The sequence below is a fragment of the Oncorhynchus mykiss genome, chromosome 19 (genome assembly GCF_057628025.1).
Source record: "Oncorhynchus mykiss isolate SJ-2025 chromosome 19, ASM5762802v1, whole genome shotgun sequence".
Lineage (NCBI taxonomy): Eukaryota > Metazoa > Chordata > Actinopteri > Salmoniformes > Salmonidae > Oncorhynchus > Oncorhynchus mykiss.
The window spans coordinates 16,945,390-16,971,415 of NC_143040.1; the positions used below are offsets into that span (position 1 = coordinate 16,945,390).

Below are 26,026 nucleotides of genomic sequence, written 5' to 3' on the forward strand. Positions count from 1 at the left end.
CCATCCACCAAGATGTCTGTATACAGATGCCAAAATAAAATGCTAAATTGTCACAATATTAAATGGACACATAGAGTTTTGGGGGACTTGACTTGCACAAGGAGAAGGAAGGTGTATTTCTGTTCGCCCAGAAAACAAGTCATTGGAGGTGACCGGGTACAACTGAAGGAGCTGCCATTTTAAAACTTTAATAGTTCAGGTGGTTTCTTATGGACTAGCCGTACCTTCCTTCCTTTAAACCACTCCCTGCTTCATGCCAAGTTTACAAAGAATAAACTTTTTTTTATATATACTTTTGTACTACACAGTTAGAGGAAGTGGTTGCACAGCTCTGACTTGACCACGACCATTGAGGGTCATGCAATGTCGCCGCGATTTGATCTCCCCTTCTTGTCCCCCGGGACGATGGCTCAAACTGTGGCGGCAGCGGTCTTTTTTAACGTCAGGGAGGAAATAGGCTTAGGTTCTCTTTTCTATTCATATTTCACACACGGAGACAGACAGAGGGCACGGATTTGGAAATAAACGTTCCATTTGAGAATTTTATAACCGGGCTTGGCCGGCCCTTTTCAAGCGGCCTCAGATGTGGTTTGAAAAGAAATTCATTGCGCGGAACTGGAGATGGCAGAGAGCCACGGTGTTTGAGAGGAGAAACCCTAGCGCCAACTCTTTGCTTTGTAACAGAACAGGGAGGCTCAATGCCTTGGCGTGCTGCTCTCTCTCTCTGTGTGTGTGTGTGTGTGTGTGTGTATGTGTGTGTGTGTGTGTGTGTGTGTGTGTGTGTGTGTGTGTGTGTGTGTGTGTGTGTGTGTGTGTGTGTGTGTGTGTGTGTGTGTGTGTGTGTGTGTGTGTGTGTGTGTGTGTGTATACCTGCATGGATATACAGAAGTCCCATCTAAATTTTATCAGTTTCTCATACAGGAAAATAATCCTGCAGCAACAGGAAATGTGAATTATTATGTGGATTATAATTAAATGGTCATTTTTGTAGGGATTGATACATTTTCAGTATGTATGCAGTGGTCACTAGCCAACACAGCCACAAAGTCCTAGATTCTGATTTGAAATCTAACCTTAAGCACACTGCTAACCCTAATGCCTAACACTAATATCGCCACCCCTTCCCTTGCATCGTGTACAGCGCTAGTTGACAGTTGGCTAACATTGTCGTACAGTCTCAGATGGGAAGGGATTCTCCACCCCCCCACCACCTCTCCTTCCCCCACTGCCCTGCTTGGCATCTCTAACTCTTCTCCACCCCCCACCCCACCACTTGCCTTTTGTGCTCCACTCAATTATCCATCGTCTGCCGAGTGAGGGGGGAAGGAAAAATAAAAAAAGGGGAAGTTTATAATAATCGCTTCCCACTTCTGTAATTTATATGCAATGAGGACTCAGCGTGCCCGTAGCTACAATCAAGTGTGTGTCGGAACCACGTGGGGTGTTTCCACAAACCATCGAGGACGGAGAGACTAAAGTAGCAGATTCCCATGATTCCCCATGCTGCTAAATCCGCTGACTGAAAAGCCCTTCCTCAGCTCCTTGCTGTTCTGTTATGCAGCCAGGGCCCTTAACAGCCACACCTGAAAATACACACTGTTACCGATTGAGTCCAATCACGTACTCTGGGAGGGAGGGAGGGAGGCAGGGAGGGAGGGAGGCAGGGAGGCAGGGGAGAGAGAGAGAGAGAGGCATAGACAGAGAGAGAGAGAGAGAGAGAGAGAGAGAGAGAGAGAGAGAGAGACAGAGACAGAGGCATAGACAGAGAGAGAGAGACAGAGGCATAGACAGAGAGAGTGAGAGAGAGAGAGAGAGGTAGAGAGAGAGAGAGAGAGAGAGAGAGAGAGAGAGAGTGAGAGAGGCATAGAGAGAGAGAGAGGCAGAGAGAGAGAGGCAGAGAGAGAGAGAGAGATAAATATATGTGACCTGTTGCCACAAGAACAAACACCATTGTAAATACACACACAGAAACAGACAGACAGACAGACAGACAGACAGACAGAGATCAAAGGTATAACCACAGACAACAGAATGTGTTGGCACCCTCAGAGGGTCAGAAGATACCGGAAGCATCCTGTTTTTCAGGAGGAACGCAGAGAAGAGGTGAAGCCTGAAAACCAGATGCTTCCGGTTTCGTCTGAGCCCGCTCAGGCCTTTCTTTTACACCTGCTACGTTAGGTTAATGTTCTGGTTAGCTTGACGATTACTCTTCTTGGCCGGTTCACACACATATTCCCGCTGCGTTATCCTGCTGTCTGTATCGCAGCACACCTGCTTGACCACACGTGACCTTTTGGTCTGTGTTTCAGGCGGGACTGTTTGATGACAAGCTACACACAATCTGTCTATGAGTCAGTCAGCACATACTAGCATGTTAGAGGACAATCAATGTAAATACATACAGTATACAGGAAAATCACAGTGTACATACAGTACAAAGGAAAATCACAGTGTATACATACAGTATACAGGAAAATCTCAGTGTATACATACAGTACATTAATGTAGACTAGATCGTCATGACACTTCAGCCTCTACTGAAATTATATCAGTCTTTCTCAGCTGAGAGAGAATTCATCTGAAAGTAAAGAATGGGGAGACCAACCAAGACGAGAGCAAAACCAGCCCAGATCCTGCCTCTCCTAGCTTGTTTAAACAGTTCTCAGACACAGTGCCACTGATGACTCCGTACAGGGCTACTGTAAAAAGCTGTGAACACAAAGGCATTAGATAGAGAGAACTGTGGGCGTGGGGCAAACTAAAGCCCTATGGAGACATGCATAGTCTGTCCAGGTGTTCCCTCTCAGTGGCTCTGTGTGTGTGGAATGCCTGACCTTTGCACAACAAAGTTGAGCAAATACACCCCCCCCAAAAACGTCCCCCTCCCAGTGTCTCTCCATTTATAGGCCACAGAAAGAAAGGGACCGCCACTCTCCTCTCTCCACTACCTCTCCACCAAAACACACTACCAACCCGGGTGAAGTTTAAATAAATAACCAATTACTATTCCCAGAGAGGTTTGAACCCCCAGGAAGTCAGTCAGCCAGCCCAGCTCTCGGTGAAGTGTTAAAAATTGAACGTTTTATTGGCAGGATGGCCTTTTGGCCAGGGGGCTTAATGTAACGAAACCCAATTAATAAGAGAAGAAAGCCAGGCCGCCAGCGAGGGAGGGAGGGAGGAGAGGGAGGGAAAGGGGGAGCGCCACGCGCCCAGGGTAATGAGAGGAACGAGGGGAGCGGAGGAGTGAACGAACGAGGGGATAGAGAGGAGTGGAGGAGGAAATGAAAGCCTGCCCCGGAGAGAAATGTACATCTATGAACTGGAACCCCCCCCCCATTCCCCTCACCCCTGTCCTCAATCTCATAGCGTCAGTGACAGTCCAATAGTTCAGCCTAGTCTTGCATCTAAAGCCAGCTCGTTGCTGCCTGAACTAGTTATTCCAAAACCTTACATTAAAAACCATTTTTCAATGCGACAGTGATGTGGACTGAATTACAGTGGGAATCTAACACGCGAATAAGCAGTCACTTATCATAAGTCCTCCCTTAAACAACAAACGCCACCGTGAGAACATACAAACTCCGTACATTAATGCACAGCGAGACACCACACGACGGGCATATAGCGAAACGCTATCCACACATACAGCCCGCAAAACAAATACTAATGTACACACACACATTCTAGATTAGACTCCCATGTGTACACACCCACCCACCCCCCTCCCCCATACCCACAGTCATCCTGCTCTGCCTGCATATGCAAACAAAGGGCCCCATTTACAGCTAAGTGTAATTTCTCCATATCACCAAACAGAAGCTCTGAATAGGACACAGATGAATTAGGAGGTATTACCCAACATCCTTGAGTTTTCAGATTGAGGATTCAACAGAGGCTGAATGGGGGGTTTCATAACCCAAACTCATTGACCCTACGGCTTCAAGTGTATTGCCCCAAGAGAAGCAATCACACTGGCTCGCACTCACCTCTTATGAAGAGGTAAAAAAGTCCGCTCTGATGAAAAGACCCAGGTTTCATTTTCTCAAAGTGTAGAAACTCCGTTCTTTCCTTGTGTCATTAGAAGCACTGCGTTCTAAAAACAAAGTCGCTGAACTCTCTATGGGGAAACACTTAAAGGACTATAGAGATGATAATCCCCGTCAAATGGGTTAAAGATGCTTTACAGCTATTTTTTTACATTTCCTATTGAAAAATAATACCCAAGTATACATACAGTAATGTACATATATTTGAAGTAGGTAGTTTACATACACCCTAGCCAAATACATTTAAACTCCGTTTTAACTCTGTTTTAATTTAATCCTGGTAAAAATGCCCTGTTTTAGGTCAGTTTGGATCACCACTTTATTTTAAGAATGTGAAATGTCAGAATAATAGTAGAGAGAATCATTTATTTCAGATTTTATTTCTTTCATCACATTTCCAGTGGGTCAGAAGTTTACATACACTCAATTAGTATTTGGTTGCATTGCCTTTAAATTGTTTAACTTGGGACAAACGTTTCGGGTAGCCTTCCACAAGCTTACCACAATAAGTTGGGTGAATTTTGGCCCATTCCTCCTGACAGAGCTGGTGTAACTGAGTCATGTTTGTAGGCTTCCTTGCTCTCACATGCTTTTTCAGTTCTGCCCACACATTTTCTATAGGATTGAGGTCAGGGCTTTGTGATGGCCACTCCAATACCTTGACTTTGTTGTCCTTAAGCCATTTTGCCACAACTTTGGAAGTATGCTTGGGGTCATTGTCCATTTGGAAGACCCATTTGCGACCAAGCTTTAACTGTCTTGTGATGTTGCTTCAATATATCCACATAATCATCCTCTCTCATGATGCCATCTATTTTGTGAAGTGCACCAGTCCCTCCTGCAGCAAAGCACCCCCACAACATGATGCTGCCACCCCCATGCTTTAACATTGGGATGGTGTTCTTCAGCTTGCAAGCCTCCCCTTTTCCCTCCAAACATAACGATGGTCAATATGGCCAAACAGTTCTATTTTTGTTTCATCAGACCAGACGACATTTCTCCATAAAGTACGATTTTTGTCCCCATGTGCAGTTGCAAACCGCTGTCTGACTTTTTAAGGCGGTTTTGGAGCAGTGGCTTCTTCCTTGCTGAGCGGCCTTTCAGGTTATGTCAATATAGAACTCGTTTTACTGTGAATATAGATACGTTTGTACCGGTTTCCTCCAGCATCTTCACAAGGTCCTTTGCTGTTGTTGATTTGCACTTTTCACACAAAAGTACGTTCATCTCTAGGAGACAGAACGCGTCTCCTTCCTGAGCGGTATGACGGCTGCTTGGTCCCATGGTGTTTAAACTTGCGTACTATTTGTACAGATGGACATGGTACCTTCAGGCGTTTGGAAATTGCTCCCAAGGATGAACCAGACTTGTGGAGGTCTACAATTTTTTTCTGAGGTCTTGGCTGATTTCTTTTGATTTTCCCATATTGTCAAACAAAGAGGCACTGAGTTTGAAGGTAGGCCTTGAAATACATCCACAGGTACACCTCCAATTGACTCAAATGATGTCACTGCTGGGCCAATGTTTTGAAGCCTTTTAGTGCCTTGCCTGGTAGTTGTGTGAAGGTTGTCGGAGCATTGTGTGAAGGTTGACAGAGCGTTATGTGGGGGTTGGACTGGGTGTGTTTTGGCAGAGCCCGGGGCACCCTGCAGGATGTTCACCTTGCGGCGGGGTGCAGGCCTCATTATCACAGCAGGACCTGGTCACATCAAAGAGCTGAGGAAAGGGCAAACATTCCACTGAAGTGCCACTGTCAGCAGGCCTGGCTTCCCCCTACCAGCTTGACCAAGACCAGCAAGTGTGCTCACACACACACATACACACACACACACACACGTTTTTGTTGTTACCTATATAACGTAATCGCTACTTATCATGTACGAGCCCAGGCAAACACAGTGGAAAACCCCCACAATGAATGAGTCACACAACAGACTGCAGCTCTTCTTCCTGGCAGAGTTTATTGGAGAGGGAGAACACACAAACTCTCCCACACACCCACTTCACCTAAAATGTCAAGCAAAATTGTGATTGGCCATCTAGGGATCCCCACAACACATTTTGTTATAGAGTAAAATCTAAAATCGAGTGTACATTTTTTCATGTAGTTGGCTACAATATCAGCTAAGATGACAGAAATACTGGTTTCTAATGAGGTGATGGAGAGAAATGGAACTCTAGAGACCTCTGGTCTGCATCGGGTAACCGGTAAAGCTGACAACAAGTAGATGTTGTGCACACGAATCTGGCACTGCTCTTTATTTTTCTTATTGAATCAAACGGCAAGTCTTTTTTTCTACCTGTCGATCCATTTTTAGCTACTACCCCACTGCTGCATGAACACACTGCATGGTATATCACTAGAAACCTTTTGGATTGCCGAGTTGCTACATTCATGCCAAGTTATCGCCACATTCACAACAACGAACGGTAAGCGAGCCAGAACCCTTAGAAGGGCACACAAATGAAAACGCAGCGCAAGCTAATGTTTAGCGCTCGCTAAAACCCAAGCCTGAGTCTTCACAGCACAATAACAGAATGGGGAAATGGAGAGAAAAGAGAGAAAAACACCACAGAATGATTGGGAGAAAAAGTGCTGAGAAAGTCAGCCTCATGCGCCACGTTTTAGAAAGCAAGGAACAAGAGAGGATTTGCCTGCTACACCTAGATAGTGCACCCCCCCTGCTCTCAGCCAGGTATTCTGGGCATGAATGGCTGTCAGTTTGGATTTAGGAGCTCAGTGTTGAGGGGGGAGAATGGAGTCTGGCTGGAGTGGTGGGGGTCTTTGTGCCTGGCTCTACCTGTGGAGGAGAGAGCTGGAAGCAGCAGTCAGCTGGCAGACCCCTCTCAGAGCGCTAGCAAGCTCCATGCTAACTAGTAACTAACATGTGATATTGAGAGCTGTAGGCAGGTAGCAGACCCCTCTCAGAGTGCTAGCTAGCTCCATGCTAACTAGTAACTAACATGCGATATTGAGAGCTGTAGGCAGGTAGCATACCCCTCTCAGAGCACTAGCTAGCTCCATGCTAACTAGTAACTAACATGTGATATTGAGACCTGTAGGCAGGTAGCAGACCCCTCTCAGAGCGTTAGCTAGCTCCATGCTAACTAGTAACTAACATGTGATATTGAGAGCTCTAGGCAGGTAGCAGACCCCTCTCAGAGCGCTAGCTAGCTCCATGCTAACTAGTAACTAACATGTGATATTGAGAGCTGTAGGCAGGTAGCAGACCGCACTCAAAGCGCTAGCGTCATAATAACTCATACAGTAACACTAGCCTAACATCTCTTAGTATAGTGGTTCCCACTGTAGTATAGTGGTTCCCACTGTAGTATAGTGGTTCCCACTGAAGAATAATGAGACCATAGGCCTGGCCTACTGGTAAAATGAGGGGGTACTTCAGGGGTACTCTGGGAAAAGCAGAATTCAGTTGGTGGTACAATAACAGGTTTGGAACCACTGACTCAGTAGTCCTCTTTGACAGCGCTAACCAGTAAACACTAGCCATTGAGGGAAAGGGTAGGTTGCTTAGCCATAGGGTCATGGAAAAGGTGAGAGCCAGTGGGGGGCATTTGGCGACAGGCTGGCGGGGAGTGAATGTTTACGAGGATGGTTTGAAACGGCATGAGTTGAGGAGAGGAGCGTGTATCAGGGGTGAGTGATTTGAATGGGTGCCGCTTGAGCTGGGGAGTGTACTGACCTAGTTTCACTCGTGCGCACACACACACACACACACACACACACACACACACACACACACACACACACAACCTTGGGGAAGTAAACACTCTGGCACAATGGCAGGTATCTAAATTCAATGACAACAGAGCAACAGAGTGAGCTAACTCTGCGTCTGCTGATATATATTTATATTAGTAATCTAAAAAGGCAGTGAAATATGTCCATACATATACTAATGTAGAAAAATGTGTTGTATGCACACCTATTGTATATTAATGAATATTACATTAAAAATAATTTTGCTGACCATCATTTTGCTCCTGTTTTAACCATAGCAACTCAGAGGATCCATTCTTCCCCAGAGCCATGACGCCTGTGTCCTAGCGATCTTACATGTGAACTTCTGACCCCATAGTCACATGATCAATGGCCTTTTCACCTCAGCGCACCTCTGCTTTTTGAAGACCAACGCCTCCTAGCTGTCTACTCCCACTGGCTAGGCAGCTAATAGACTTCAGCAGGCTATAGGATTACCTATAGTGAGTCATTTCAGCTTCGTCGTCAAATATGAAGGGGGAACCTACAAAGTCAGTCAACATTTTTTTTTAAATGCATGTTTTGATAAAAATGTGGGTGTTTCTACGTAAGAGGCTTTAAACTACTATATATCTTACTCTCTAGCCCTGTATCAAGATATAGTGTTGTAAGCCCAGTCATCGTTACTATAAACCAAAGCATTCATCATTGTGGATCTGGTTACAAACCATTCTTGTCTTTTATAAAGTAAAGGACAGAAGTACAATAGGTCCGACCAGCAGCCCAACTGTTGTTTAGGTGCAACTCCTCATTTTTAAAGGATTAACCGGTGAGACACTAAACACCTGCTTTTCAGCCTGGAATTAGTCATTAAAACCCCACATTTTCAGCTTCACACACACACACACACACACACACACACACACACACACACACACACACACACACACACACACACACACACACACACACACACACACACACACACACGCGCGCGCGCACACACACGGCCAGTCTCCTCAGATCTGAATGAAAACAAAGCTATTCTAAAAGGCGTAATCCCCTCGGAACAAATGGCTATTCTCCACTCATGTATGACTAGGCCCGCGTCCTAAATGACTCCCTATCCTCTTTATAGTGTATTACCTTTTAACAAGGCCCCTGAGGCTCTGGTCAAAATTTGTGCACTATATTGGGAATAGGTTGCCATTTGCAATGCGCACGAGGGAGCACTTCAGCCAGCCTTTCCAGGATCAACCCGATCCCAAGAAAAGCTCCGCCCCTTTTGGTTACTTTTGTGAGACGCTTTTGTAGAGAGGTAAGGCAAACCGAAACAATGACCGTGTTAAAACATGGTCCCTAACAACGGTCGAACCTTTCTCTCAACCACACCTTAAGAAATGGTAATCGTCTTACATTGTCATGATATATTCAAATCCTGATTGTAAAGAAAGAAACTGCATGGGCCCAAGCCCAACACATGTAGCCTCGAGAGCACCATTCATTCAGCTGACACTACACTTGAAATAGATGCAGAATGACAACAAAATGAACACAACACAGTTATAATTCAATTCCATTTTCTGTGGCTCTTGAAAATAATGGACTTGTACAGTATTTCCTTTGTGTATCAGAGTCTCATTTTAGACTTAGTGGGGGGTAGCTATGTTCCCATCAGTCCAATCGTCACTCTTTACACTACAAGGCCTATCTCGTATGAGCCAACCGTAGTGTCTCTCTTCCAGCATGGCGAGAGATAGCGTGAGATCAACAGAGATCACCGACTCATGAATAGCACCTCAGTATGTAATTGCATTAAACCATTACAATGCTCAAAAGCTTCTGTGGTCTGAATACAGTCAAAACACAGGAACACAAAGAGAACGCAGCACTCCGGTGGGCGACTAGCCTAGCATTCATTCACACCTCTATCCAGATCTCCTGCCATATCAGAGGTATGAATTAACCAAAGCCAGGCTTGGTGCGCCTTGGACTTTTATGAAGTCAAAGAATCTCGGTGAAACGTCTATGAACCTGTCATATCCCATCATTATTATAGCTGTCCATCTCTGTGCAGAGAGAAGACCCTGTCTGTGTATAGGGTTCACATGAAGGGTGGAGTGGGATTGAATAGCAATTGAAGCGTCCCTCTCTCCACCAAGGCACCCATCTTGATTCCTCTTTTCTTGGTGGCGGAAGAGGGGGATGAGGAGGAGGGATAGGAGGTAGTGGGGGGGTCACTTGCTTTATTCGTCCCCTTTCATCTCAAAGATAGGTGCGTGGCGGGCGGCAGAGGGGGATGAGGTTGGGGCTCTGGATCGATTTGATATTTGGATGCATTGTTTGATGACGGGGAGCTCAAAGCCGAGGACGTCCCTCTGAAGTCTCCCCTGACGGGAGACATGAAAAGTCTCACCTGGTTCCCCGAGCGAAACGGAGGGTCTATGTACTGGGGTGGGTAGATTGGGCAGACAGACGCCACACCAACTGAGCCATTTTTTTCCACTGTAGCTCCCTTAAATGTTCTAATTTTAGAGCTCAATCCTTGTCTCACATTGCCTATCAATAATTATAAATCAAAACATGTATTTTCCAATATTTTCAATACAGAATAGCAAGACTGTCAACACAGTTCCTAGTCAACACTTAGTTCCTAGTCAAGACTTAGTTCCTAGTCAAGACTTAGTTCCTAGTCAACACTTAGTTCCTAGTCAAGACTTAGTTCCTAGTCAAGACTTAGTTCCTAGTCAAGACTTAGTTCCTAGTCAACATTTAGTTCCTAGTCAACATTTAGTTCCTAGTCAAGACTTAGTTCCTAGTCAACATTTAGTTCCTAGTCAAGACTTAGTTCCTAGTCAAGACTTAGTTCCTAGTCAACATTTAGTTCCTAGTCAAGACTTAGTTCCTAGTCAAGACTTAGTTCCTAGTCAAGACTTAGTTCCTAGTCAAGACTTAGTTCCTAGTCAACACTTAGTTCCTAGTCAAGACTTAGTTCCTAGTCAACACTTAGTTCCTAGTCAACACTTAGTTCCTAGTCAAGACTTAGTTCCTAGTCAACACTTAGTTCCTAGTCAAGACTTAGTTCCTAGTCAAGACTTAGTTCCTAGTCAATCCACTCTGTTTCATTTAATCACCATTTCAGTTTGTCTTTATAAAACAATCAACGTCATCATATAATCACTGGTACCCCCACTCTAGAGCTGGGACGACAAACCGAAAATGATTGACGCTGACCAAACCAACCACTTACCGTGGACATTTGGCTGATATCGTTCATTAGGAAAAATAACCTCTAGGGCCCAACTAGAGAAATGTGTTAAATGCTAATTTGGTTGATTGTTAAATGGGACAATCGATAGCTACAACATCCAAAGTAGTTGTAACAGCAGTTAAGGGTAATATAAATGCCCCAAAAATAACTTTGGTGTGCGTTAATGTTATACACGCAATCGTTCAATTGGTCTTTATCATGAGAATTCAGTCGATTTACCATAATATGGATTTTTGTCCATATCGGCCCAGCTCTACTCCACCCCTTGTCTTAACACCAGTGTAAATCTAATGTCCTTAATGTGTGTCTGTGTGTATCCCCAGGAGAAAATAACAGCCTTCCCTTCCATCACCACCAGACTAGCCCCAGATGAAAATGATGATCAAAGGAAATAGAGGAGAGAGGAGGGAGGAGAGGAGAACAGAGTGTAGCTCATCAGATGAACAAACACACTCTTGCTGGATATCTTTATGGGTTTCATCACCCGGCATCAAGTGACTCTCCGCCGAGCACAGCTAAACAAAAGAGCTGTTTTGGTCTTCATGAGGAAGAGAGAATATCTTTCCCTTTAAATGAGGTCATCTGTTCCAATAATAGACGGCTGGTATATTGCGATGTTTGTCAATTCTAGTGGTTACAGAACACTAATCAGAATCATGTGGCCATAATCACTTCAGGAGAGGCAAAGATTCGCATCATTTCAGCATCGTTCCCCAACAAAACATGACCCGGGACCCAAGACCTGCTGCTAAGTGCCGTGGTGTGGTGTGTGTTGCATACTGTAGCAGTGGTACGGCCCAGACCCATAGCAAGAGAGGGGAGAGAGAAAGAGAGAGGCAGTAGTCCCATTCTACTCTGTTTCCCTCTTCTCTCTGTGACCCGCAGCCATGCAGACTATCTCTCCAGCCGCGCTCCCCTTCTCCAGCCACGGCAAATTGGGTGCCCGGGGTGTGAGCCTGGGCCAAGCCTGGCATTTGGGGGCCATCCGAGGCGCCGGGCATGAGGGGTAGAGATATGACACTGAATGGGGACGGAGGGAACAGCGTGGTGAGGGGGCAACACCAGGCACGAGCCCCAACACAAAGGGAACAGGGCTCGTTAGAGAGACGGAGCTAGCTAGCTAGAGCTCCATGGCAATCACTGCCTGCCTCTCTCCCCCTCCCTCTCTCCCTCTGCTCGCCTCAGTCATAAATATGGCTACATCTGCAAGTGTAATCACTCCATTGTGGCCCGATTTTCTGCTCTGCTGGACGGCGGCATGGCGGCCTGCTTTTCAGCACCTCTCCCTCGCTCCCCTTCCTTCCCTCCCCTGTCCGTGACCCAGTGGTGACTTCTCCTGGCTGGCTGGCGAAGGCCAGTCAGTGAGTCTCTGAGATTACAGACACGCAGTCAGTCACTCAGGTAACAGAGTTACTAATCTGGCCCTGTTGAATTACACATAATTGCCTCGGCACTGTGATTGATTTCAGCCCTGGAAAGGAAAAGACGACCCCCTCCCCCGCCCCCCTCTCCTCTCTTCCCCTCCGACATGCATACACCCCTCCTCCCTCCCTCCCCTTCTCCGGCACTCCAGCGTGAGCAGCAGCCAAGACTCTCCAGCTAGTAGGAGGCTTTGAAGAGATCAAAGCCGAGGCCGGGAGCAGTTGTGCACCCTGGGAATACGGATACGGGGAGGCTCTCTACTCCTCAGACCTATTTTCCAGCGTCATGTCGGATTGCAGCTGTATTGCATTTTGCCAGTTTTCTTAATGCTCTTGGTTTTTACTTTGACATCAGTGATCCCCCCCCCCCCCCCCGTAGGTTTCTTCAAAAACAAGGGGGAGGAAAAAGAGAGGGAGTGGGGGAGAGGGAGGAGGAGAAAGAAGGCAGGAGAGAGGGGAAAGGGAAATGGGGGGATGGAAAAGGAGGGAGAGAAAGAGATCTACGGCTGATGTTTTTTCTTCACAACTCCATAATAGGGCAGTTGAAATGAGAAGGGGGGAGAATGCTGCATTTGTTTTCAATTCCGAGGCCGATATCAAAGGAGCGGCAAACTTTTATGGGTTTCCCAAAAATTAAAGACCATTCAAAGAGCTGTTTTTCATATGTTTTTTTATAGCCAAGACCACACAAAATGAACTGACAGCAAACCCCTCCTCCTGTCCACCCTAGTTCTGCAAGCTCCAACAGAAAGGAAAGGGAAAGGGGGATACCTACTCAGTGGAATGCATTTTGAATGCATTCAACTGAAATGTGTCTTCCGCAGTGTGTGTGCGCGCACGCGCTCGGTCGCTCTCACACTCCAGCCAGTATGTGTACAGTATATGTTGTGAATAGTTAAGAGGGGAGAAAAAAATGACGCATTCGATGTGCGCTAGCAAAAACAAAAACAAAAAAAAGGGAGAAAAAGTGCTATATCCATCTACCCATTTAACAGCTGGGTTAATAAAGCCTGGTGACGAGGCAAGGCGAGCAGCACAGACCCCTTTGTACAGTAACTATACCAGCCCTATACCCAACCTTCTACACTGAGGAGAATTCATCTTTCAGCGCTGTCAGATACACACACACACACACAGAGCATGTGAGTCTCTTTAGCTCTCACACCCACCACAGCACACACATACACACACACACACCACAGCACAGCACACACAAAGAAATAATGAGCTTCTGTAAAATATAAAGGAGGGAAAAAAACAAGAGTAACTTGACGGTAACAGAGCGGCTATTGATCAAGTCACACAAGGACAAGTCAGGGCTGTTTGCTGGTTCTCTCTTAAGTACAGAGCGCTGGGAGGAGTTACACTCAGTGTTTCACCCCTGCAGCTCCCATTGTCCCGGTCAGTTACTGCCTGAACTACATGGTACCAAGCACCAAATATAGACCTGGTTTTCACTCAACTAAAAAAGGGATGATTTTATGATAATGTTGCAACAGTGAGGAACTATTTGGGGACTAAATAAAACTAATGGCATCAAAAGGGTTTAGCTTGGCGTCTTGGCTTTGTGGTGGAGCCAGTTTTATCAACAGTGTTTAGGTGGTGGAGGGAGGCTAGGAGTCGGGCTCCGGTCCCTGTGTGCTGAACTGAGCTCCCACAGAGTGGCTTCAATAGGAGCCATGCAGCCTGGGGAGTGGAGGGACTTTCACCGGGGGCCCTTCCGCGGGCCCGGGAGTCAAAACAACAAGCTGGAGTGACGACAACCGACGCCACACATAAACAAAAAAAAGCCACTATCCTCTCTAACCTTCCACTCCCACCCACCCACCCACCCAACCCCCCCCCCCACCCCAACTCAAGCACACGCCTGTCCACTCCTTTCCGTATTCCCTGTGAAGCCCCACTCAGCAGGTGCTGTGGCTGGGCCCGGCCTCGCCTGTGCAGGCTGGCTGGCTCCATGGAGCAGAGACAGGCTATCTTTCCCTCAGTAGGATGGATGAACGAGGGAGAAGAGAGGGGGGCTAGAGTGTTGTGATGTCCTCAGCTATGATGACAGTCTCATTTTGGTGAGAGCATGAGAGAGCACATGAAAACAAACACTCACAAATATGCACACACACACACACAAACGATACGATAGATGTTTTACCATATTCCCACAATGCTCTGTTACAAGTTTCAGAAAATAAAGTAAAAAAACATGTCACACTGTTCATATAGTCAAAACATGAGCGACCAACATACACAGTCCCACAGTTCGTAACACAAATTCACACCACATTATGTGAACACTTGGTGCATCCTTGCCTGGACTTATTTTGTCTTCTCATCTTACAGGGAGAGAAAGAAAAAAAACACCAGTCGTTTCAATTTAGGGAGAGGATAATTCCTCCCAGCTCCACTTAACAAGATGAAAGACTTTGATAAGGGGATTGCAACCACATGGAATCATTACCGTGGAGGGAACGCCATATGGAATAAATGTGTCGACCAGCCTCCTCGCCATGTACCATACAGTACAGTAGTTTGACGCACGCTCCGTGTCAATGATACTGTTTATAGAGAGCTGAGACCCAGAATCACACAAAGGGTGAGAGGATGCTGGAGCTTTCTGTGAGGTCTACACAGTGTGACAGACAGACACACACTCACACACACACACCCTGCTCTTTGTCAGACCTGCATAGCAGATGACATCAATGCTACAATGATCCTCTGATGGTCCTTTAAATTTAACCCCCCCCCCCCTTCCCCCAATTTTTATTTTTTTTACTTTAAATAATTGACTCTTTTCAAAATGTCATGTTTGGTCACAAAATATAGTAATATAATAATATTGTATATGTTTGTAGGCCAATTTTAGGCAACGACATCCAGCAGCAGACTCATACATCAAATAGATCCCAGCTGCTTCACAAATCACAACAGAACGCTCTGCTCGATTCAGCGCCTCGAACCGCTTTACAAACCCGCAGTCGTGGGTAAAGAACTACACATGGCGCCGCACGTTGCCGCAGACTACACTGCGTGTGGACATGAAGGGCTCCTGGGAAATGTGGTATTCTCATAACAGGAATCGGTGCTGAATGGGGCCAGGGTTTGAGACCGTGAGGACAGATACACATGGCACTGGGGGTGACGAGGGGTACGTCTCAAATGGCACCCTATTATTAGTGCGCTACTTTTGACTAGTCCTATGGGGCCTGGTCTAAAGTAGTGCACTATATAGGGAATATGGTTCCATTTGGGATGTAAGCGAGAAAAGGGGAGCGCGGTAAATCCCGTTAGGTAAGCCCGGGTTAGTGATTCCACACCGCCGCGCAACGCCGCCAAGGAGATCCGTCACGTTCTCGCTGACATCAAAGGGGAACCGCAGTCTCCCCCCACGGGCTCTCACACACCACAAGGGCCCGCCACCGAGGGGGAAGACAGGGGGAGGGAGGTATGGCCTGGGAGGGGCAGCGAATGGTTCCCTCAGCTCTCTGCACACCAGAAGCCCAGCTTAAAATCAGCTATGGCGATTCCATCTTCCCCGAATGCTGCACTGACAGGCTGGAGACTGGGTGCTTGGAGATCCTCGACTTATGCTCGGAACAAGGTAGTGGATTCAAGTTCTAGTTTTAAAGTAAGGTAGTGTGTGAAAATGGCTTCCACTGTTACAGGCTTGGTGGTTCCAAGTTAAAAGTTGTCATCCTCAAATTCAGATGTTTGATGAAAAGGTGACAGAAGTTTAAACTAGGACTGGATCCAAAGAGGAGCATTCTATTAAACTACAGCAATCCTGAAGCTATACATCTGCTACAAAGACTCAAATAGCATTTCTCATTGACTCCAGTGCACAAGTTCTACATGCACTTTCTACAGTCGGAAAACAGAGGGGTCGCGTTAACGCACATACAGGAATGTGTTAGCTCGATAAGTCCTAGATTTTAGCCAGAGAGATGTGAGAGCTTGATTCCAAGCTGCCAGCCCATCCAGACATCGAGCGTGGTCTTCACAAAGACTTAACAGAGGCCAGAGTAGGGAACACAATCCCCCGTCTCTTCCCAGAGTTCTGTACAGTCCGGCCCTCTGGCCATGGGAGCTGGAAATATGAGCCATCACACACGCACAGTCACTTTAAATAATCCAATATGCAACAGTCAAACCTCACACGACCCTATATGTGAAGACTCGAAGAACACACACACACACACACGCGAGAACATGTCACTACAGTTCTAACTGACACCAGTATACAGTATAACTGTAGATAACACTTTAAACAGAATAGTAGATGTATTTACTTCACTAGGCTTCTGGGAAGACTAAATAGTGGCAGGCAGGGTTTTCAATGGAACAAACCACACCAACCAAGAGCCAACAAATACTGCTACGAAGTGTAAACTCTGTACTGACCATGTACTGAGCAAGTAGAAAACCCTAATATGACACAACCCTCACTTGATCTGTTATAATAAAGATCAGAATAATAAGAATAATGAGGCATTCTTTTTCATTTCACCATGTAAGCTTTAGACCTGGGGCGGCAGCTAGCCTGGTGGTTAGAGCGTTGGGCCAGTAACCGAAAGGTTGCTAGATCGAATCCCCGAGCTGACAAGGTAAAAATCTGTCATTGTAAATAAGAATTTGACTTGCCTGGTTAAATAAATAAAAATGACCTCAACTGCACTCTAAACCTGGACAACCACCTCCAGAGATGAAGGGATATCCAACTGAGATCATCTCGTCCTTCCACAGAACTTTATGGAATCAGCTACACAGAGACAATCTCCATATGTGCTAGTGGTCGTGGGGACTCCACCACACTAACCCTATGTACAGCTGATCTACTCAAACCCTCCGAACCAAGGACATCCATTCCTTCTCCTTTAAAATATCTAGCACAGCTCCTTAGAGGTCCTTGCTTCCCTCCCAAAAATCTGCTGACAATCAGCAACTCTGAACAGCTCTGTCAGTTGGGCCTCGTGCACAGGAATGCCATGGCCAATGAAAATCAATCTAAACTGTAGAGGGGGATGGAGGGAGGGAAGAAAGGGAGAGAACGCGCCTTTGATCTGGGTGAAAACTGATCCTAGGCCTGCAGATACTGTGGCTGCGGTGGCCCGGCAGGCTTGATACAACAGCCAGGCAGCACACACATTTCACATCCAGCCAATCAACAGTCAGGCAGCACATACACATTTCACATCAGACTTGTGTTCCAACTTCCATGACTGCACCGCCACCAACCGTATCCATTTTATTGGATAAGTGAGAGAAACGTACATAAAATTGACTAACGATTTATTGAAGACGGGGAAATTTGGCAAATCAAAAAGAGGGCGGCGGCCACGGTGAATGAAATGAGTGTTTAAAACGGTCCCGGCGGCGAGAGGAGGGGCCAAATCACAGGAGTCATTTCTTTATTTAAGGACGTTTGGATGGAAGCCCCTCAGTCCTTGAGAAGTTCTCCATTCCATAAGTATCCAAAACTATTATATTGGAGATGAAAATTGTCTGAAAAAATACCTCCGGTCAGAGGACTCCTATACAACAGCAAAGTGGGTACCGCTGCCACGAGATCAGAACACCATTCACTTTGTATTGTCAGCCGTGTTCACACAGTCGCTACACAGACTTCCAACCCTTCAAATGAATTTCATGATGAAACCAACTCAGACACACAGGCAGACATAAGCCAGAGTCTTTGGTCCTTGAACAATACGTATATGTCTGTGTCCTCTAGTCTATGTGCTAGAAGGGTGCAGGGACAGGCTTTGGGAGGCACCGAGCCATAGCGAGACTGGGTGTATTCACCACACACAACTCCACCCCACACACACACACACACACCCACACACCAAACAGGATTAGGGTGGACAGCTGCTGGCATGCCCTGGCGTTTTGCGTCTGTCTTGCTGCTAATGTTCAAAAAGGGACAGACACAGGAAGCCAGCCACAGGGCCTACAGCCTGAAATGAATACTGTTATCTTATAGGGACTATAAACATGGTGACATACGGCAACCCTGGCTATTTCCGCAAACTCCATCTTCAAATGGGATGTTGCCGTTAGGCCTCCGCGACCACGTCAGCGTAATCGGTGGGCTTACTGTCGATGTGTAAACAGACATTGATTAAGTTAACAAGGCGCGAGAAATAATACATCATATAAATGTCGTTAATCTGCTGGAAAGTATGAGAGGCATGTGGGGGAGACTAGATCACGTGGTTGCCAAGGGGACAGACCATCACAACATTACTGGGTGCATGTTATATACGGCTATCACAAACCCGGCTACATCACACTAGGAAGGCGGTCGAACTGAGGCAAAGAACATTCTAGAGTTGAAAAGATGGTAGAAAAGATTAATGGGAATGTCCATACACAGGTATACTTGAAAAGAAACCCCAGGGTGAGCACGCTCTTCTTAGGGGTTTAGACCTGGTTAAGTATTTAAGATGGAATCAAACTTGACGCAGTGAAAATGCACTAGACACAAACTGGGCTAGCTAGCTTGACAGATTGGTGGAAGTGATTGATTGATAGAGGTATAGTGTAACTAGACTCACCGTTCTGGGCATGGGCGGCGACAGGGAGCCGTTGTTCATGTAGGAGTCGTTGTTCATATTAGTCATCATGATGTAACCTGGGTATCCAGAGTACGGGTGACCTTTGTTGTACATGTCTAGGTGTTTCCCTGGAAACGGGCCCAAGAAACAGAAAAGTGTGAACTTGAGGCTTGGTAAAAAGTCGTACATTTACGATCATTAATGGAAGATTTGTTAGAGAACTTGAGTCAAGCACATTAATCTCCATTAGGATTTGGGCCTTTTTATAGAATAGCATCTCTAAGCAACAGTCTGATCAAGTAACATAACAGCAATATTCACCGCCATCGTAACTTCAGCAGTTCAGAGTCATTGGGAAAATCTCCTGTAGTTTATAGCCTACTAATACAGTTACATGTGAATAGTCATTGCCAAGTTACAGTCTCTAACAACACTGGGTTCATCTGGCACTATGACTATCGCATCATCGCTCCACGCATGCCTCTTGATGGCGTAATGATATCGCTGTCGGCCGCTGTGACCCAGCACCCAGTCTTTTGTCTCTCATGTCTTGGAGAAAGGGGAGAGGAGGGCTGTACTATACAGAATAACAATGGCGTCCCTCCGTGCCAATTAGCGTCAATTAGGAGGAACATACAGACTGTGTCAAAACAAGAGACGCCCCTACTGTTCCCCACGCCTCTGACCTAAAGAGAGAGCATTTGTTCGGGTCCGTCCCCCTGCCTGAATAGAAACTCGCGACAAACTATTTGGTGGCCGTTGGTTGTCGCTTTCTGGGGAGAGGGGGTGGTGTGTGTGTCTGGTAGATTGATAGCAACATGGGCTTGTTGTGGGGAAAGGGGGTGTTTGGTTTGAGGGGGTCCTATTCAGGGCTGCTGGGGGAACAAAGAAGAGCCACTCTTAACAGAACAGAGCTCCTATCATGACCCGCAGCTCTATCTGGGGTCAGAATACAGTCTGGACCAAATAAAGACATTAAATTAGTCTGGTGCTGTCGCACAGCAGCAACATGTTGCACAGGACAAAACACACAGAGACGGAGAGACAAAGAGAGAGATACGGCGACAGAGAGTGTGTGTACAAAATTAACCAAGGAGAATATTAAGAGTCACTCACTACTAGTATCAGAGAGCCACATGCTTAAGTCACTGCCTATCTTCACAGGTTTTTATTCATGTCAACTTAACAATTGAAATGCATCGGTATTGCATCTTTCTGATGACCAGGCCAGGGGCCGCAGCCATTGGGATTATTCAACAATTCTCTGCATAAATAATAACATGTCCTACGGACCACAAAAGACTTGCATATAGAACATTTTTTCCCATTCAGTTTGTACATGTCCTGACTAGAATCAATTCACATATCATCTCTGCATCAGAATGAACTGGGGTCAGATAAGAAAAGGGACCATGGTGTGACTGATCGGTGCTGAACAGAAAATGAAGTGGGTGGAAGCTTTTCCAGTCTACCATCTTTCTTCCCTTTAAAAATACAAATAAAATCTTTCAATAATCAAGCCTCTGGAAACTGATTGTAATATTGTACCGTTATCTTGGCTCAATGTGACCCATATATAAGTGCAGATCTCTACAACATGCTGATAACTGACAGGATAATATTTAATGTGATGTGTGTCACTTACCATCGTCGTGATGGTCTCTGTGTTTTTCATGATATGAGTCTTGGGATATTTGGGATTGTCTAGTTCCCTGTGAGAGACGGAGACAGAAATTAGGTGATTAAATTCGTAAAAAAATCACCAACACACACACACACACACGCTGCTATGGCCTGTGCTTTCAGCTTGTCCCCCGACTTAAGAACACATACACAGTGAGGCGAGAAGGGTTGACGGAGCGGTCTGTATCAACCCCTCAACGAGCCACTTAATTAAGCTTTATGTCCTTAAGGAGCTTACAAATTAACTTGCATCAGTCTGCTTTCATTTTCACCAACCAATTTAATCAAAGCTCCAACCAAATTCAAAATCAAATGCATCACGGTAGCATATGATGCTTTCCAATACTAACGTGCTCTACACAAAATAACTGCGAAAATAGAGAAGAGGGGATGATGTTTACGGTGTAGTCGACTGCTTTTCCAAAATACCGTGAACCCCTCCACATGCATCTCCTTTCCCCCTCCCTCCTCGAATGGGAACGCGTAGAAAGACCTCCTTTTGGAGTTCACTTCCCTGGGGCTGGCTTCCAGCAGAGTCACGGAACTTCACTGGATTCTCAATTAACATTCAACCTCCGTCGTATTTGCGTCTGTGACAGCTGTAACTATATGAGCTCGGCCCAGAGTCAGTAGGTACCCTAATTCCATTAACATTGGATAATGACAAATGGCAACAGCTAATTGCGCTAGGTTTACATTTGAATACATACAGCATCCAGAGCTAGAGACTTAGTAACAGCTGCCTAGCCCAGATAAAAAAAGATATATTCAGACACAAAGTTAAACTTACTATTGAATATGAAACTCACTGCACTGAGGAGGGACGTGACAGTCACGAGGTCTAAAACGATGTAAACTACTCTTGTTACAGCTCTGATAAATGCATTAGATACATGATTGAGATAAAGGAATGACAGATGATTTAAATACATAAGCAATGGGAACAAAATATCTACCAGCATTACCTTCAACCCTGTATTGTGGCAGTGACATTTCTTTCATATTTCAAATATGAATTCGATCTATATCAAAACTAAACATTTCCATTAATCCCCCCCAATTTAATTCCGTCCTGTAACAATGTGCTGTCTCTCCATGAAATGGCCATAATCTCCACAAAACACGCAGAAATGTGTTGGCCTTATTTCACATTGGGAACATGAGTGTCACTGTAATATAGAGGTGCTACATTTTGTCACGTGTGGTTTTCCTTCGAAGATCATTTCATCTGGATTTCCCTTTGAACAAAAAAAAAACATTTATTTTATATCAAATAGGAATTTGATCCAAAAACACTTTCATATTTTATATTATTCATAGTTTACATTATCCGACCTGGTGAAACATTGTTTAATTAAATCACCTAACCCATAGCGATATTGATATTGTTACTGTAATAATTATAAGTAAGGCAGTACCTTTTTTTTTATCAAGACAATTATTGTTATACTAATAATATTACCACTACTAATAATAATAATAATAATAATAACTATAATAATAATAATTCAATAGGGCTAATTTAATATTGTAATAGGCCTAACAAAATAATTCAGAATCTATTCACGAATTCATCACCTACTGTGCAATATTTAATTTAAAATATCAAATAACCTCGTAAAAACTGTACAACAGTTCTCTGAATTGTATAAAAATATTATCTCACGTTAAATTGTTCTGTATGTTTTGACCTTTGGTATAATTCGTCAACAATGTTTTGAAAAGCTCTGCAGCCACGTGCAGCAGATTTATTTATGAGCCTCTGTTTACAACTGATTACAAACAGAACATGGCTACTATTTACAGATTAAAATAGTCATATTACACACATATAATATTAGGCTGCACATCACCTTCTTAATTATGACAAAACCAAACACAGTTTGGGCAAATATCCAGTCATTTTATCAGCTTTTCAGCTTTTATTAACTTTCATAAAATGTCCAACTGACTCCCCTGAAATGGGGGCTATTATTTAGGGACAGGTGACCTTGAATGATTATGTTTTCGTTAGAAATTTGATGGACATTTATTTAGGCTAGCCTATATAAAAGCTTGGCAACATGTAACACTGGACTTAAGTACAAGAGAGGAAATACTTACATCATGATTGCTGTTTGGACTCGTCTCTGACTCATTTACTAAAGATGACTTGATATCTGCCAAGTCTCCCTCGTCTTCCTCTGAGTGACTGAGTTCTGCGAATATTTGTTCTTGGTCTCCCTCATCCTTGAACGGAATCATTTCGTCTGTGGCACAAAGCTCAGGGTCCCCGCCACCACCACCACCTGCTAGTTGTGGCATTTTGATTCAGTCGAAGTACTCGCACTGTCCAAATTGGAGGAACTATCGAAATCCCCAAAAGGAAACCAAAAATGTTCCTTGAAGCGGCTTGAAGTGTTGTACCCTGGAGGAAACTGCGTGCGATCACGTTTTTTGTTTTAGCTAAATTAACAGGATATGCTTTTTTGTCGTTGTTTTTCGAAATATTATGGATTCTTACAATGATTCAAATTCTAAATATCCGAAATTGAAGATGTTATCGGCAAAAGCGGATGTGTAGTGCACGCTCAACCCGCGGCACTCGCCAGTTCGGCTCTTTAAAATGTCAGAAGTCAAAACCTCATCACGAGAGTCAGATGTGCCGTTAGATTTGGCAGCGGAGGGCACACACCCGGGAGCTCCGCTAACGGTCAAAGTGCATGTCGAAAAAAACTTCTGCTTATATTTCCTCCTTCTGGGGTCCTGTGAGAGTTGCAGTCCTTTCGTGGAAAAAAAAAAGGAAAAATATAATTTAAAAAACGCGTCTCTGAATCTCGTGCTGCCTGTTTGCCACAAGTAGAACACTATTTATTTCCCCCACTTAAACAATACTGCGCATCTATCCCTATTAGAATGAACATACATACTTGAACTGAATAACGGCTCAATCAAAAGTAATAAACTATACAAAAGATCGAGGAGTGCGTTATAAACCGCTACGCTGTGGACCGACTTCCAAACTGGAGCACCGCTCCGTAAGAAATGTAGCTCTCCTTCCCCGTCCTCTGTCTCTTCTCTCTCTGCCTTCTCTCTCGCAGCGACTGGGAGGATCGAGATGAAAGGGAAGCCGCCGCTGTGATTGACACCACACCGATTGATACTCCTAAGAGAGCGAGGGGTACGGAGATTTATACATACTGTAGCTCACAACAAATGGGTAGACAGGGAAGGAGTGGGGGCGGGTCGAAGCGGTGATGAAGCTGACGCCAATGCATATGATAGAGTAGGGCCTAAGAGGCTATAATAGACAGATTCACTGCTATGACGTTAAAACAATAACAAAGAGCAAAGGGTGACGTTTGGATACACAGAATTACTGTTGGATGGTGACCACTGTGGACTATGTGATTGAGAATAACTAATTCAAAGGACATGGCAATGCATCACCTTTCTCCTACTTTTTAAGTAAATGTTCTAGGGAGCCCAGGTATATCATAAACAGCCTATATATTTAATACTATGTGTATTTTAAGGTGGTTTAATTCGTGCGCAAACGTTCCTGAATCCTATTGATTTAAAAAAAAGCATGTTGGCACAAAGAATGTTACAGTCGAATCAATAGTACCATTGGATTGTTTGTTTGCGCAAAATAGCCTATATAGTAGCCTCGGCTATTTCCTAAAGTTGTCGATTGGTATTTTAAAGTACTTTGATAAACCAAACGTTTGTCTTTGGTCCACTGATCAGAGCGGTGAGTGAAAGGGCGTGCATAATTGATAGAAAATCGACTAATTTGGCTAAATTGGGGTCCATTGTTGTCGGATGTTCTTTCAATTACTTGGAACCTAATAGTGCATTTTAAATATGTTACATAATGTTATCTCATATGAGATTTTACAATCAACAAAACAACATTTTCGCCTACTCACAAAACAAGACAACTCTTCCCCCCTTACTTTGAGTTTAATAGATTGTCCCGTAACACATTTAGCTAATTGAACCACCATGTCTCTTTTGTATATTTTGCAGTAGCTTTTACCGTGATGTTGTTCAAAGGAGAAACAGCGGTCTGTAAATCGACTGCAAAGTATGTCGAGATTTTATTTCACTGGACAATGGAGAAATGTTTCAGTTTCTGGATAGAAATATAATGCATACTACTCGTGAACATGATGTATTGCATAGGGCATAACTCAGCCGCAATGTTTCAGTACACAGCCAGCTGATCGTTTTGAATCGTTATTTTTACAGTTTGCGCAGTAGCCTATATCATTCAGACAACAGTTCAGAGTTGTATAAAGCAAATGAATAACATGGGGGCTTCTTCGAGTCGGAAATGTTTAATGAGAAAACAAAACAAGAAAGAGAGAAGAAGAGAAGAAGAACAACATAAAGTAATGTGTCGCTGCTGCGGCTCGCTGTGTGTGGAGAGATTGCGTGAGAATAACTTTGGAGTAGGAGGCAGATCTTTATAAAGCACCGAGGTGGGGTTAGCGGGCGGAGCCGCCGCGTCCTTTGATCTTTCTGGCGGCTGGCTCTTTCATCCCGGGTTTCCCCCCTCGCGCTCCCTTCGCCTTTGTGTGACTAAATTTGGTACGAGTCTGGAACCGGGCCAATATTTCCACGTGTGCGTTCATCCCAGCTGAGAGAGAAGGCAAGAGTTCTCTTCCGGGTAAGGAGACAGCGAAACAGATCAAAGGCTTTGGATTTGGAACGGAGTGTGGATTCGAAAGAGCCGAGACTGGCCGCATTCCAGTGTATAGCGGAAAACACACACACACACACACACACACACACACACACACACACACACACACACATGCACACACATACATAGTGAGTTAATTAGAAAGATTTCACACATACAGACAGACCTGAATACAACCAAACCTTTCATTAAAAATCCTCTAACGTTTTATTTCTTGTTTGAAACCCTGTGAATTTTCAGTGTTTACAATCATCTTTCTCTCTTTCCCCGCTCTGCATTCCTTAGAAATTGCCGGTTCTATTTCCTTATAGAATAACGTCCTTTAATTGTATTAGTTTGTCCCCAAAAAATCCCCTAACTTTTAACCGAAAATGTTCATATCCTGGCGTGAACCACTGCCAAAGAGAATGATGGATTTATTTTTTGGAATAGGCCTGCCATGTGCAATTAGATTTTTTCCCCTTTTAAATCAGCCTTTCCGCAATTTTCTAATTCTCTGCCAACATTAAAATATGAATTGTTGAGATCCTATGAAGATGCATAAAAAAATAGCATTATTTGTATTTTGTGAAATTCTAAATGTATTGTCCACAATCAAACAAATACACTGGTCATATGAGGACATATAATCCAAGTCTGAACT

The 26,026-nt window shown here is 44.7% G+C and overlaps 1 protein-coding gene across 22 annotated transcripts in view; it reads right to left on the reverse strand.

Annotated features, from left to right (window-relative positions):
• The window catches only part of LOC110534562 (lymphoid enhancer-binding factor 1), a 57,210-nt gene extending 33,308 nt beyond the window's left edge, over positions 1–23,902 (reverse strand). For all 22 annotated transcript variants that reach the window (XM_090210287.1, XM_090210282.1, XM_090210281.1 and 19 more), the window contains exons 1-3: positions 22,797–23,902; positions 20,656–20,722; positions 19,011–19,138 (exon numbers count right to left, since the gene is read on the reverse strand). In XM_090210287.1, the coding sequence (XP_090066413.1) occupies positions 19,011–19,138; positions 20,656–20,722; positions 22,797–22,997 (396 nt within the window). In that variant the 5' untranslated portion in view covers positions 22,998–23,902. The remainder of the gene's footprint in view (positions 1–19,010; positions 19,139–20,655; positions 20,723–22,796) is intronic.
• Between the last annotated feature and the right edge of the window lie 2,124 nt (positions 23,903–26,026).